At 40.7% G+C, this 15,693-nt stretch overlaps 1 protein-coding gene across 2 annotated transcripts; it reads right to left on the bottom strand.

Annotated features, from left to right (window-relative positions):
* Window positions 1–7,650: 7,650 nt before the first annotated feature.
* On the bottom strand, window positions 7,651–15,095 carry rce1a (Ras converting CAAX endopeptidase 1a). 2 transcript variants are annotated; one of them, XM_076724930.1, is made up of 8 exons: window positions 14,749–15,095; window positions 12,922–13,024; window positions 12,674–12,757; window positions 11,674–11,752; window positions 11,312–11,479; window positions 10,369–10,440; window positions 10,165–10,227; window positions 7,651–8,826 (listed from the first exon to the last, which is right to left on the bottom strand). In XM_076724930.1, exons 1-8 carry the CDS (start codon window positions 14,916–14,918, stop codon window positions 8,597–8,599), a joined length of 969 nt encoding a protein of 322 aa, XP_076581045.1. In that variant the 5' UTR covers window positions 14,919–15,095; the 3' UTR covers window positions 7,651–8,596. The 2 variants fall into 2 exon arrangements, with proteins under 2 accessions (XP_076581045.1, XP_076581046.1); XM_076724931.1 differs by having other exon boundaries at window positions 10,359–10,440; window positions 14,749–15,047.
* Between the last annotated feature and the right edge of the window lie 598 nt (window positions 15,096–15,693).

The following is a 15,693-nucleotide window of genomic DNA, read 5'->3' as shown; positions in this document are numbered from 1 at the left end:
GGCAGCTGTTTTCAGTGAAAAAGGTCTGAAAACCCACTGAACACAACCTGCTCAACACCAAACAGCAGACAGACACAGTTAGAGACTAGCTGTGGAACACAGAGGAGCATTTAGCAGCTAAAACTGAAAGTGAAAGGAAAGGAAAATATATATATATATATTTGCATGTTTCTGATTTAATATTTAGTATTTTTATATTGTGGGAAGCAGTAAAAAAACTGTAGCTTTAGTGAATGTTGGAAGGGGTTTGTCATTGTGCCTTTTGTGACTAAACAAATTCAACTCAAGTGAGATCTGTGGTTAAAACGGAGAAGCCACCACAGTGCTTTGTTCTGTGAAAAGACTGCTCACATCTGGTTTATGCATGGAAATATTTCCATTTAGCCACCCACCAGTGTGACAGGGAATGGAATTAATGGCTGCAACACACAACCACTGCAGGTCATTGGTTCTCAGCTGAGTGAGGAAATGATTGTTGGACCTGCTGGTTCAGCCCTGCTGCTCATAAAACAGGAACTGATTCTGACTCTCACCTCCTGATGCTGAGGACTGGCTATCTTTTCAAAAATGTCTTGAACCAGTAAAAGCCCTTCTTGATTCTGAACATTCACTTTTGTTGTTTTTTTAATTTGAGGACAAGGTGCTCCAGATATCAAAAGAGGGAAGTTCCTCTTCTCTTTAACTGTTCGCCAGGTTTCTTCGTGTGTTTTGGGAGATATGGTCATTGACTAAACTATAACTTTAAAACTACTGGTAGTTACAATGTGAGCAGCATGTGGTGGATGCTGGTTGATGTGTGTAACTGTGTATGACACATACTAAACATGGTTGCCTTTCGTGAGTTAAAGGTACAGTACATGTTGAAAGATTTTTTTTTAGAATGCTTTTGATGGACCCTGGAACATCATAAGGTCTAAATCACTGCAGTGATCCAGGTTGTGCAATTATCCATCTTAAGGTCCAGTATGTAAGATTTAGGTGGATCTATTGGCAGTTACCTTACAATGAGCTCTTTATATGTGCAGGTCCACGGAGTCTGCCATGTTTATACAGTAGCCCAGAATCAACAAACCAAACACTGACTCTAAAGAGCTCCTTTCATGTTTTTAGCAGCCACCGTAGGGGAGGCTGAGGTGGGGGGTATTCAACTGGTTGCAATCTACTACCTCACTGCTAGATGCCACTAAATCCATCACACTGGAACTATAAAATTGATGGATTTTTGTTTTGTTGAACTGAATTTTTTTTTGCCTTTTTCTGGAACAGTGTTGCAATAGGTTCCATGAACAACTCAAATTAGGTACTTTCCATTGGACAGTGAACTTAAACAGAATAGTGGAGCTGTATGTGATTGTATCATAATAATTTATGATCATAATGCATGCTTTTCCTTTATTGACACATGGCAGGCTTCTTCATAATATATAATCTAATCTATAACAAAAGTATGTAGTATCTTAAAACACATTACAGTTCAATAAAATAGATGAGGTTCACTGCTGGATCAAGAGACAAAGACCCTGGACGATGAGAAAAATGAACGGTAACATCTGGATGAAGCATTAATAACAGCACAGACACTGAGCGATGTATAAAATTACATTATTTATTTACAAATAGATATTTTGCAGAGTGATTCCAAAGTTTCTGTAAAAGATTGTCATACTAAAACGTGGTTCTGTAGTCTCTAACTTGAATTGCACAAGTGTGACACAGTGAGCATAAAATACATGCACAGATCTGTACACTCTGTTCCTGTCACCAAAATAGATCTGGTTACAAAATATAGTGCTCAATATAAACATCTGTGGAGTTCTGTTTTGCCAGCTGACTCACTATTCATATTTCACAGGCTCTGAAAATGCACATTTGAAATTATTCCTCGTCTTGGTGTTCTATATTAAAATAACGGAGCCGCTAAAGCTCAGCAAAAATAGATTCTGCAGTCTCTGTTGATGCTGCTTTCTGCATATCATTACAGATGTGCAGTTTCTGCATCTCCAACAGCAAATACTAATGTGTCACTGTTGGCTGAAAACCCCTGGAAAAAATATGAAGTGTTTTTCTTTCCACAGCAGTTCAGGCAAAACCAGTGTTTCACCCCATCGTGTCTGACGTTAAGCCCATGACAGAAAACTCAAGATCACGCAAAAGAAAAAGCAAAAGCATTCTGTGTGACAGCCTGTTTGCTAATAATATCTGCAGAGTTTCTGAGCCGTGTGTGGTGGAACAATGCATGATCACACATTACGGTTAGTGAGAATAAAGGGAGAATGTGTGTCTCTCTTTACAGGAAAAACCATTTGGATCCGTTGATTGCTTCAGCAAAGGGCTCGATGGATAGAAGAAAAAGTAAAAGGCACAGAGGACAACCTAGCTGTGAGCCTTTTGTCGCAGGAAAAGAATGAGAATTTGAAATTTCTACTACCAGCAGCTAATGTGAAACATGACACAGACTAGCTATCAACATGTGACTCAATCTATAATGTCGATCAATCTTAAATTTGTCTGTATTTCTTAGAAGGATTAGGGCCAAAATGTCTCTTAGTTCTGCAGAAATGGGTGGATTTCTTTTAGAAAACAGCAACAACAGCACATACATATTAGTTTGACAGCCTTTGGTTTGGCATGGGACCACTTCAAAGACCGATGAGGTTCTGGGAGAATTCTAAAACTGATCTTTAATGATTTTTGATTGATTAAAGCCCCTAGGTTTAGTGAACTCGATGCCCCCACGTGGCACTATCGAAAAAGACAATGTGACACTGCTCACTGCCACAACCACAAAAAAAAAAAAAAAAAAAAAAAAAACACAAGAATCAGCTTCATTTGAACCATCTGTGAGAAAGGGAAGCTGAAAGCAACAAATGGGCCTCAAGTTTCCCATACTGCTGCGTCAGTATGGGCTGAGTATATGTTGGCAGAAAGACGGGCAGCGATATGTGCAAAGCCAACAATAACAGACTAAAAAAGTGGAGCTACATGAAAATAATGATCAGTGTTACAGCTCGACCGATACAGACCTTTCAAACTAACATTTACGTCCAGCTGCTGATATAAATCTGAGGACAAACACTCACTGTAGCACAGGAGGAACTATGCCCATTTCATTAAGTGGCTTATTTCACCAATTTCATGTGAATTAAAATAACAAACCTAAAGATGAGGTCTGTTATTGATCATGCCTAGAATATTTCATGAAGGCAGCATGAGCTGTGCTGCATCATTCAACAGAACTGTATCAAATATTAGAGCAGCGTTCACTTGGGAAGTGCTGGAGCATTGGTTTGCTTCTATATCATTTCAGGCCCTGTATGATACTCTTCTCTACAGGGACTTTGGACATAGCTGGTAAGTTGAGTGACTTAACAGTGATCTTTATGTATTCTAATTTCCTATGTCACCATTATATTTTTCAGCATGTCTGTGTGATTAGCATTGCATTCATGTAAACTGAGAACACACACCACCCTAGTGTTACCATCAGTTACCACCATGAAACCAAGTCTGAGAACAGTTTTCACTGGAATTGGCTCAGTTTTCCAAACAAAAATCCATGTCAACAGAACAATATGAAAGATGCTATAATTACATGTACTATAATGGCTTTAACTAGATTAGAAAATCAGGCATATCATCATTTCTACAGTATATAGTCAAATGTAATTTTAACCCCAGCTCTGACGCTATAGTCTGAAAACGAAATATAAACGACACCATACGCAGATTTACATTACTTCCTGACTCTTCCTGGGAATAAATATAAAAACAGAGTGATGAACAAGCATCAAAGAACAAAAACTCTCCTGTGGAACCCACAACTGTGCAGCTCTTTAAGAAGATGCACAGAAGTCAGTCTTGAGGCAAGGTGTTATGGACTCCTGTTGTATAGCTGAGGATGTTTGCAAAGCCTGGCTGTGGCATAAGACAAAAAAAGCTTCTGAATCTAGAATGATGATAATTTACAGGCAGCAAGTGGAGAAGCTCTGAGAGAATGACGTGGGAGGCAGAAAGAACCACAACTCTCCATCTATCGCCTCTATTGTAGCATAACTACGTAGCAGCCAAAGGAAAAATAAGTGAGAGTGAACTGGATTTCCAGTGACTGATGACTGATGTCAGAGAGGCTGATAAACAGAATGCAGGTCTTCAGTAAGACTCGTCTGCAGCAGCCCTGCCTCTGACAAAGTGCTCTGACGTCCTCTGCTGGCAGCTTCAGGTTAGTAAGGTGCAACTCCCATCACAACACTCCACTCGTCCAAGATCACCATCTGCCGAAGGTTTGTGAGCTACAAAAAAATACTTGCCACGAATAATCTAACTGGCCAACATAATGCATCGACACACACAGCCCTGTTTCATCCACAGAATCTGCTGCTTTACTCCCTCAGTCAGATAAAATAGATCCAAAAACTTTCCCACATACAGGATTTATTGCTGAAGACTCAAGCAGTCCACTTCTTCTTCACAGTATGAATATAGCTTAGTGTTTTTGCCATTTTGAGCTCTTCCTGTCACTCTCAGAAGCACTTCAAATATCACCGACTGTAGGATATAATTAACTTCAACAAGCAGAGTGTGAGGTTAACTCGTCGATCAGTCAGATGAAGACATTTTCGTCTAGTTTTGCAGTTCAGTTGTTTGACAGCAAAGACGCTGGCTGGCTGCGCCAATCGCTGTATAAGTAAAATCAAAAGACATTTCTTATATATACCCGACATCCCGTCTGGAGAACCAGAATATGACAAGATTACACAGATGTCTAGTGCAAACTACTCTAAACTGTCTAAAATGAAATGCTGGTCAAAAAGAAGAGTGCTCACTGAAAGAAAAACATTTTTCTTTTCTACAACCTGAGTTTCATTTTCTTAGTTTTGAACATTATTTCTAGCTGCTTTAGATGACGTTAATGAGTTGTCAGGTTTGTCACAGCTTATTTGGAAGTAAAGCTGAAAATGTATGTGATCAATGTGATTAACTAAATGGTCCTTTATAATGGCCCATCACACTATACTGTCCAGATTTAAAGCTCGTGCAAGGCTTTCATTGCTCTCCTGCTTACACTGCAAGACGTTATTTTTTTTATGTTGGTATGAGGGTGAACAAACTAAAAAGATGATCCCAGATAAGGTCTACTGATTACATGACTATTCCAATTTTGGGCCGTCTCCGTTTGTCTCTGTCTCCATTTCACTGCATCTTCTTCTCCAGTGGGGGGGCTCATAAAATGTTTGTTCAGTCTGATTTATTGCATGCTGCCTCATCAGTAAAATTAGACAATTGTTCTCTATGTCAACAGGGGCACTGTGAGGGCCTAACAAATGCATGTACTTCTTCATAAAACATTTAAAAAGCCATTTTTAAATGACATTGTTAAATGTGTATTGTTTACAGCAATCTTCTTCTCTGGCTTTGTTGGTGCATTGCTACATTTCTTGACATTTGTGCCATCAACTATCAATTAGCAAAACATCTTGAAATGGATGTGAAACGCCCTGCCTGTGTGCTCAAGCTCTGCATGTGCACAATATAAACAAACCAGGCTCCACAGCGCTACCAGCGACCAAAAACTCCAAGCCAAAACAGGGAAACTAGCCGAGGTGGACAAACAACCAGAATACCAAACAATGTGAGAAGTCATTACAACGAACATAAACCTGAAGTCCTCTGCTGCCTTCAACTCAAGAGACTGAACAGAATGTCAGTTCTACAAAGTATTCAAGGACTGGGCTGTGTTGGTTTTATTCTAATCAATTCATTCAAACTCCATATTTTGAAATACTGTGAGCCCCATTTCCAGCTGGAGATATCCAAGACTGGTGCCACTGGCTGTGACATTCACTGAAAACAGCAACAACTCTGTGCCCACAGTTTCCTTTGCAGGATTGGCAAATTGTGTTTCCGCTACAGTGACAAGCGGTTGAAATATTTGGGCTAAACTGTGGATTTTTTGTCTATCAGACTCCCTTTAACTCTGCAGCCACCTGTGTTAAAAATGATGGCCAGGACTTTTAAAACAAAACCCAGGTTCATAAATAAATTAGTTTCCCCTTAAATAGGTGATGCGCTGGTGGCCAATTTCAACAGATGCGTTTCTCACAAAGTATTATCTTATCATTTCTTACACTAAGTCTGTGTACAGGTGTGAGCACAGTGACATTCCCTGGCTCTGTACTGTCAATACACAAGCAGCAAGCAATGTCGTGGCATTCTTGCCTTTACGATACGACACCTGAGTGTTGGAGTCTTGCAATCCCCTAAATTAAAGGCAACATAGAAACTGAAGCAAAAGAGTGGAAGCAGTCTGCATAATCACACCTTTCAAATCTACAGATGAACTGTGTACGAGACAGAACTGAATTTCAATGGTGACTGGTTGAGTGACCGTGAGCTCAGATGCTCACAGTCAATATACTATATTGGAATGGAGAAACTATCAACAACTGGCACATGAAAACAAAGCTCAGGTTCCATTTCAGAACATTAAGATAAAGATCCCCGAAAATCAGCAAGAGGATAACAACAAATAAGAGCCTTAAGACCACAACATACTCGGTGTAAGGACACAAATGCAGATGTTTCAGGATACGTTGTTGCGGTGTTCCAAAATATGTCCCGAAAAACCAGATGCACACACAGCTGCATTTCACACATGCACACTAGAAAACGAGATGGCCATGTCACAACCACAAGGATGTGATGTCTGGCTGAAAAAAAGAAAAATGGAGTGTGTGACAAGATGACACACATGAAGGTGGCCTCCCCCATTAGAAATGGTGGTGTGACCGGACCTTCAGCCAAATTCAAGACTGATCTTTAGCTTGAGGTGTCACAACAAAGGGCAGTACTAACAACAACAGGATGATGGTTTTTCACAGCTGTCCTCCCCAAGGACATAAGAGACACCTTACTCTTCCGAGTTTGTGCGACCAGTTTGTCATTTGTGTTTGTGCACTTACACAGAGTATGTTTCAGGCATTATGAACAGTGACCCCACCCCCACCCCGCTAGCCCACCATCGCCCATCACCAACAAAGCTACCAGCACTGAAACATGCAGAGGTATATAAATAACCATTAATATATGATACAAAACACTGACTGATTCCAGCAGAGTCCTTGTGTCTGAATGCAAAGAAAGAAATCCAGCTGAAATGTCTCCGTTAAAAACAAGCCCATTAAAAACAGCTGGAGGTGACGTAGACTGCATTCCTGCAACCACTTTGCCTAACGGTGTATTTTTACTCCTTCAGAGTAACGTTCCTGTTTTCCAGTGCAACTACAGTAGAATTATTTGAAATTGAGCAATCCCAGACCGAAGAGGCCAAGACGCCGATATCTCTATGAGCCTCTATAGACCAGAATGCATTGCAGCCGTAAGACATGTTGAGTTTTTAGTAAAGGTTGTGACTCTCACTGTCCTCACTGGAAAAACTGTTTCTCCAACAGCCCACTCTGCTGAAAGCAACGATTTCCATGTCTCACTCAGGAAGATGCTCAAAGACATTAAAGGATAATTCTGCTTTATTACAACCTGGTTGAGTTCTGTATGTGGAAAGAAACCAGGCCGACAAATCCCTTAGGTTCAACTGAACCCAAGATTCAAATCTGAACCTGATCAAAGATCTGCAGCGATTTTTTTTTTTTTTTTACCTTCATTCATTATTGGCCATTAGCTCAGCAGGCTAATGTGACAAATTAAATTTGAAAATACTACACCTGAATCCACGACCCAAGCTTTATGCAACAAAATGGCCCTAACCCAACCCCAAACTCCCATATTGATATCAAGACCTGTCAGGTCGGAGAACTCTATAACCTGCGTCTTATTTTCTGTGTTAAGGCCATCGTTTATGTTGGTTAAGAGGGGCAAGAAACAGCCAAATGATCACAACATCTAAACTAAGTCACTTTACTTTGAAGGTAGAGGTGAAAGTGGACTGATGTTTAAAACAGACACTTTGGTTATAATTTTACATATATAATTTTCGACTGGACTATTTATGTTGTCACTTCTGTTGTACTGTTGTTTCCAGATATCTGCAACAGCTTGGTCATACTGATAGAAACGATTGCGAAAATGATGAAAATAAGACCAAATTTGTAATAAATGAGAATTATCCTTTAAAAAGATGAGGCAGGCTGAGTGGAAAATGAGTACACCAAAAAGGTACATTATGACGCTTCATCACAAATTGATGAGATCTATCAGCTGAGGAGGAATCTTCCTTCAGTGTTATAACTAGACTAAGCCAAGTATCGGGGTGGCAGCGTAGGTCAACGGTTACAGAAGCTGTCCTGGAACCGGACGTTGTGTTCACTCACAGAAACATGAAACCCCGCCTACTCAAAATGAGTCACTCCGTATAACAACATCAGCTGAAATATGCCGAGTCAATGCACTGACATATCAAGGGTCCATAGACCATAGAAAATGGCTAGAGATTTCCTCACCTCTCCATGGCAGCTTAACCAACTTAGCTCTGTGGGCCCAAACTGGACCTGACCTGAACTCTAACTTGGCAAAAAAAACACCCTCAACTGCTTCATCAGTGGAAGGTGACATGACAATTAAATGAAGTGTGTGAGAGCAGGGATCAGGAGAGGCAGAGGGAGCTGGGGGAGGAGGTGAGGGTGCAGACGGGTGTGGGGAGGCCATAGAAGGCAGGGTCAGTGAAGGGGAAGAGGAAGAGGAGGAAGAGGAGGACCCCTAGCAGGTACGAGGAGAGGACGGTAATGCGGTGGGGGTGCTCCAACGCTGTGCTGATGGCAGGGAAACCCATGTAGTTACAGAAGGAGTGACAGAGCACCGGACCCATCAGGTGACCTGCAACACAGAGGAAGTATTAACACTGGACAACAGGGATGTGAGGGTACCACAACCGCCATTGCAAAAAAAAAAAAATGTTCTCTGAAGAGTTCCTGAGCCCATGTAATCTCCTTTATCCAATCAAGTGTTCATAAAGTGGTGAGCCTCGCTCCATCCTTGCTTGTGAACGACTGAGCTTTTCCAGGATGCCCCTTTGATACGCAATCATGATACTCTCACCTGTTCCCAATGAACCTGTTTACCTGTGGAATGTTCCAAACAGGTGTTTTTGGAGCATCATAAATATATAAAGACAAAGGTTTTACCGAAACTAGAAGTCATTGAGGTGCCATGTGGGTTCCCTCAGTGTTGGGATGTACAGTCGAGGAATCAAATCTGTTTAAACCTTCATATTTCATTTCTCCATCTATGAAAGTACTCAAGAACTCTGAGAGCCAGGTTTCAAAACAGGGGGATGTGTCTTTGTCCCAGACCTTGCTGATCCCAACGTGTTTGAAGTGTGTTGCTGCATTCAATTCAGAATAAGCTGATATTTATTAAACTCCTGAAGTTGATGAGGTCAAACATTAAATATATTGTCTTTGTACTGTTTTCAATTGAGTATATGTTGAAAAGGATCAGCAAATGATCACATTCTGTTTTAATTATGTTTCACACAGTGACCCAGCTTTTTTGGAATCGGGGTCGTATTGGTCAAGGTTGTATGTTCTGACATTAACCAAAGCTGTGCATGTCTCTGAGAACTCAAAACATGCTAAATTATCACCCTAATGCATCGATGAGAGGGCTCGAGCTCTGCAACAACGTTCCCTGACTCATTCTCACCCAACTCTCTCAACAAAGCCCAACGCACATCTGAGCCAGAGCTGAATCACAACCTTAAATCTTTGCAGGAAAAACAAGTTAGCAAGAACGTCAACTTTAGCAACTGAACCAAAAGTGCCAAACTTAAACATTTTTCAACCATTTTAAACAAGTTGGGAAGAAATCAACGTTAATCCATAAACCTGGTAAAAAACTACTACAGTTACCAGACAATAGTGACTAATATTTACAAGAAATATGGCCACTGAGCTGAAAATTGTACCTTAATATGAACCCAAAACTCATTTTAAATAGTTAATTCAAATGCTGACTGATACTGGAGGCTTCATGAAATCTTTCATGTCCCAAAATAGTCTCCATCTATTGCACAAGACTTTCTTCCCTTATAAGAACACATTCTCTGGTAATCCATCGCTTTTAGTGCAAAAATAATCACATTTAAGGATTGGACTTTGTTTCCAAAGGTTATTAGCAGGCCAAAAAAACAAAATGTAAATAAAAGCTCTTCACCTGTTCTGATGAAGATGAAGGCAGTGTAGGCCCCAAACACTGCTGTGTAGGAGAACTGGAACACTGTTGTAGACATCAGAGAAACATGGTTGATTATCAGCTTCTTCCTGCCACTACATCTCCAACTCTGGCAGTGCCATACAGTCACAATGAACTCACTGTACTCTGAACACCTAACACATCATTAAACACACCAAGGCTCACCTGCAGAGAGGAAGATCCCCGACAGCGTGCCCTGTCTGAACCTCAGCAGCTCGATCACATGGTGAAAGTGAGCTGCAGGAGACACGACAACGTTGTGGGATTAGCATCAGCGAAGTATCTGCTGCTTTCTGAACCATGTCCTGATAACTGCTACTTGGAATCAAACAAACTGTAAGAACAAACTAAAGTCTCAAAATTTAGAAACAGAACTGCGATGTCTTATGGTTGGTTGTGTTTTTCTGACTTTTCCAGGCAGCCACTGGTTTCCATTCATTTCCTTCAACAGCAATATGGAATTTGATCAAAAGACGGCTGAGAATGTTTGAGTTGATTATTCTTTACCGTGAACATTAACTATACATTGCATTAATGGCTTTTTTTCCACCACTTGGGGGCAGCAGAACAACATGTAACCAACACTGACATCATGTACTGTATTATCAATCTTCGACTCGACTCACATGTACTTGTGTGTATCCGAATAATAAAATCCCAACATTTTGTCTCTTTTAGCTCTGTTATTGGTTTCCAGTTCTTTAGCTGCTAAATAATAATAATAATAATAATAATGATAATAATAATAATAATAATAATAATAATAATAATAATAATAATAATAATAATAATATAATTTGCATACCATATGAAAATGAATGAAGCAGTTGGAATTATGCATCCAAAGGTCCAACACTATACAGCAAGGATTTGAATTGTTGCTAAAAATACACAATTTGCAGTTCAGCTGCTAAAACATGGAAAACACTGGTATGGCTTTTGCTTTTTAGCAAATAAAATAGATGCTAATTTTCCTACTAACCACACATGAATTCTGTACTAGACATCCTATTCTGGTTTCACCAAAGCACAAAACACTGTGAAAGTCCCTCCTTCGATTTTTTACAGTGGATAGCCTTAAATAAAGTCTGACACTGGCAGAACTCACCCACTCCAAAGAAGAGAGGGCAGGTGAAGATAGCGGTGGACGGACCAGCACAGGGCACCAACATGGGCAGCATGCAGGCCCTGAACACCAGCTCTTCAGTTAACGGTGCTACCACCTGATTCCTCAACCAGCGCATGTCACTGAAACACAACATCCAGAACCACGGGTCTGCAGGAGCACAGGAGCAGAGGAGGAGGTCAGTTCATGTGTTGCAGTATGAATGACAAGAATTTTCCTGCAGCAAATACTTGACTACGTAAAGACTTGTGGTTACATGTTTTTCGAGTTGTAGTGGAAATCCAACACAAACTGTGACCAAAGTCAAAAATTAAAGACAAAATCCAGCATGCTGGCTTTCTCACCAAAGGCCACCCGGATCCCGTCCATGAAGCTCCAGGGACAGTCCATTGCCAACTGCATGAGGGGGCCCAGAAACAGGACCTGCAGCACAGGACCACACACACACACAAGGCAGGTTCTAACTTCAGAGGGTTTATCACTATTTAAAGAAACAGCCTGTTACTGTATCTGATCGTTTTATGCCAATAAGGCAAATCTGACATAGGATCCACTCCATTTGTGATCATTATGGTTCACCCACTGTCAAAACTCTGCTCTGTTAACACATTGGAAGTATTCCACAGCAGGGCATGTCTGAACAATTAAACAGCAGTCAGCAATTTCAGTCAATGACATCCACACGCATCAATCTACTGTGTATCAAAGAGTCATGATGTGAATGCATTTGGAGGAAGAGCCCCACTGAGATCTGGATGTTTCATGGTAAAAACATGACTATTTGCTGCATTCTGCTTTAGTTAGACTGCTGTACAGGTCCACTGACTGTGGATTTCCTGTCTGATCTCCATCATCCATGATATTCATATTCCACTCAGCATCCAGATTAAATTAAACCGCAGAGAGGAGCCTATACTGTAGTCAGCCATCATGTTAACAGAAGATTGCTAACATCACATAATCAAGTGAATCTCCATCAGATCTGTCTGATGATGCATTTATAATGAGTTGTGAGGGATATATATACACTTTTGCTTTTACTTTTATTTATGTACATTTTTACAAAAGTCATTTTGCTTTTACTTAAGCAAAATAAGGTAGCACATTGTGTGATTAGTAATAATAATCACAACAATACTAAGGGCTTTTTCTGAGGAGCAGAGCAGTGGCACTGTTCTGTTCAACTGTCAGCACCACCAGAAAAAGAAAGTCCACGGGGACCCCTGAAAAACCGATTGAGTTGTGATGCTGAAAACAGTCCAGTTCTTCACAAAATTGTAGTAACTGGGCAATAAGGGCGTTTAGAAGATTTCTATATAGAAGTATAGAAGATTTGTTTCTTACCATGGTGAGCAGCAGAGGAAGTATGACGGCAGGAATGAGGCCTTCAAATCGCATCCCCATGAGAGCCAGTAACGACGGGCCAGTCTGACACACAAACACACACAAATCAGTCAGTATCTGATAACACAACAGCTGATGTGTCTGAAAACAGCATGACTGCACTCCACCAAATGACTACGTTTAATCCTCAGGTGTTCGAACAGAATGGTGAGACAGAGTAGTCAGTGGTTTATCAGATGTGGACTCACCCTGACACCTGTGAATTCTCTCCATGCCCACACAAAGACAGGCGACAGGCCGGACACAATCAGCACGCTGGTGAAGCGTCTCTTTATCACAGTGGGGTGATCCCTGAGTGGAGTGCGCAGTGGAGAGACAATAATCATCGACAGCACAGAGGGCCACAAACGCAACTCAAGCTGCCACAGCCGACTGAGCAGCAGCAACTTAAAGCAGTCAAACACTTCATGAGCCCTGCCACGCCTTCATTTACATGTCTTTTTGTCCACCACACATCTCCGCATAAAACAAAAAGTCCCAGATTCACTGCATGTCATTTTGCTTTTGGTGATTTGATCATTTGGAAATTGGTAATGTTTAGGATGCTACTCTGTCATTTGATTGTCATTATACAAAAACTTAATCTGAATTGTTTGTGTTTGTTAGAGTGTCTTAGACAGTGCACAGCAGTTCATCAACATGCAAACATGAACATTTGTTTACATTTGTTTGTGAGCATACAATAGGCCTTTTTTCACAGATATTCTGACTGAAGAAAAGCACAGGTTGTACTGTAACATTAACAAATGCTCTGTTTAAGTTTTCAAGTGTCCCAGTCAGCCATGACAGTCAGACACTGAGTTGGCATGAACAAAGACAGGACCCTGAAACTGAAGCAGCATCATTCATTTTATTATTTACATGTCTGCTTCTCACACAGTCACATGTCAAACTGCGTTAAGAGAAAAAGGCCTTGACAATTCAGATGGTAAGCAGATTCAAATAATAAATTAGAAAAATGAATTTAGTTTAACGTGAGGCTGAGAAATTAGTAGGCAACTACAGACATGTAAAATAAAGCATTACATGCAAATTTAACAGGATATTTATGACTAAATTAATATGAACTAAGGCAGATTATTGGCTACTCTTGAGGCCCTATCTTGTAGAGGGGCCCCATTTCAAAGTCTACTTATAAAACCATGGTTTCTTGCTGTCTCTCAGAGGAGGTGCATTGATTTTCCTAAAATACCTAAAAACACCTCTTCCCAAGTCAGAAAACATTTTTACTTTTTTATGAAATATAATATTTGGCTTATTAAGCATTAGGGAAACGAGCCATGGCACAACATCACAGAGTGGAGACCACATACTGAATTTAATGAGGATTACTTCATGGTGGTTATCATTCCAGCATTGTGTCACAAGGATGAGGGAAAAGGAAAAGTTTCTGTATTCTTACAAGTTGAGACAAACAAACAATCAGTCACATTCAGGTAGGTGGTCAGCAAATTGGTTAGCAATTTCCTCAAGGAAACCCTGAATACATTCATCCTTTTAGTGTTTGTTGTGCTCTTACTGTGCATATGAACTTCATATTTCAGACAGTATTACTCCAACATAAAAGCACTGGTTGGATTGAGGGATGAACAGTGAAGCTGCCATAATCCTTGCTCTATGAGTAATTACATAAACAATGCGCACAGGTGAGGGGTGGGGTATGACTGGGGGCCTCAAAACAAATTCTGCCTTAGGGCCCCCCAAAAGGTTAGTCCGGCCATGGCAGGCCATTCCAGGCCACATAGCGGCGCTACAGATGTCACTGTCAAATAAGTTAGAGTATGAGGAGCACCTGCACGGAGAGAACATGTGCACCAATTATCATCTCTGGATCATCCAGAATGTTTGTGAATTGAATGAAGAGCCCGTTGAGAGGCCAGCCACGTGGCTTTAGTTATGGACAGGTATAAACATGTCCGGATGAACACAGCACAGCAAAGTCATGTAATGAAGAGCAACAACACCATATTGTTGTCATAGAGAGGGTATCTATGACTGCGTTATCTTTGGCTCACCTCGGCAGGTCACTCCTCCACACGTATAAACTCCCTACATAAGAGCAAGCCAGCATGAGACAGGACAGCACTGACACCCAGCACAAACCATCTGGAGGTACGAAGTCGCCATTACTGTGTTTCATCTCTTCTGTCAGAATGTTTGGTGATAAATCCTCCTCCTCTGCCATAACGACTGCCGGCTGAGACTTAACCAAACAATTCCTCGGCACCGGGGCGGTTGTTGGACCATCTAACAAGGTGAAACATCCACCAACGTGACGTGGGAAGTTGTCAATAATCTCCTTTCAACGCGTGAGCTAACGCTGCTAGCTGGAGGGCTAGCTTCTGTGGCGCTCTATATTGACGTCATCACAAGGTGTTTTTTTTTTTCTCGGTTCTTTTTCTTCTTCTGCTTTTTCTTCTTCTTCTGCCTCGAAGTGTAACGGCAGCTGGTATTTCCAAAGTCCCATTGCTGCCACCTTGTGGAGCTAATTATTATGTGTTTCATTGTTCGTTTTCTTTGTTCGGTTTGTTCGATGAGCGTTGTTCAAACAGCCATTTCTGGTTTCCCCTCCACCTTCACTTCACTCTCCTCACGTCAAATCAGATCAGTTTGACATTCCTGACTATGAAGAGTCATTCAAAGCAACTTGAGCTAAAGGTGCCTCTGACTGGTTAATGACTGAATAATGACTGATCTGAAAAACGAAGTGAATAATGAAAAGACAAACTATCATTCAGCCAAATCCGGAGTGTTTTTAATGTCTTACGTTCAATTTTAATATATGTATCTATGTATGTAATGCAGGCTTTCTTTAAATAGTGCACAGTCTGATTTTAATCAGTGTGGTGGTCATCACCATGTAATTATAACCCTTATATATTACCAATTTTGAATTTTCACAAATAAATACATTTCTTTAAAATTTGCTTTTAAGCACGACTTTCTTATTTAGCATATAG

Source organism: Chaetodon auriga, chromosome 24 (genome assembly GCF_051107435.1).
Source record: "Chaetodon auriga isolate fChaAug3 chromosome 24, fChaAug3.hap1, whole genome shotgun sequence".
Lineage (NCBI taxonomy): Eukaryota > Metazoa > Chordata > Actinopteri > Chaetodontiformes > Chaetodontidae > Chaetodon > Chaetodon auriga.
Note: the sequence above shows the minus strand (reverse complement) of the source record. Positions and strands in the feature narration are given on the sequence as shown.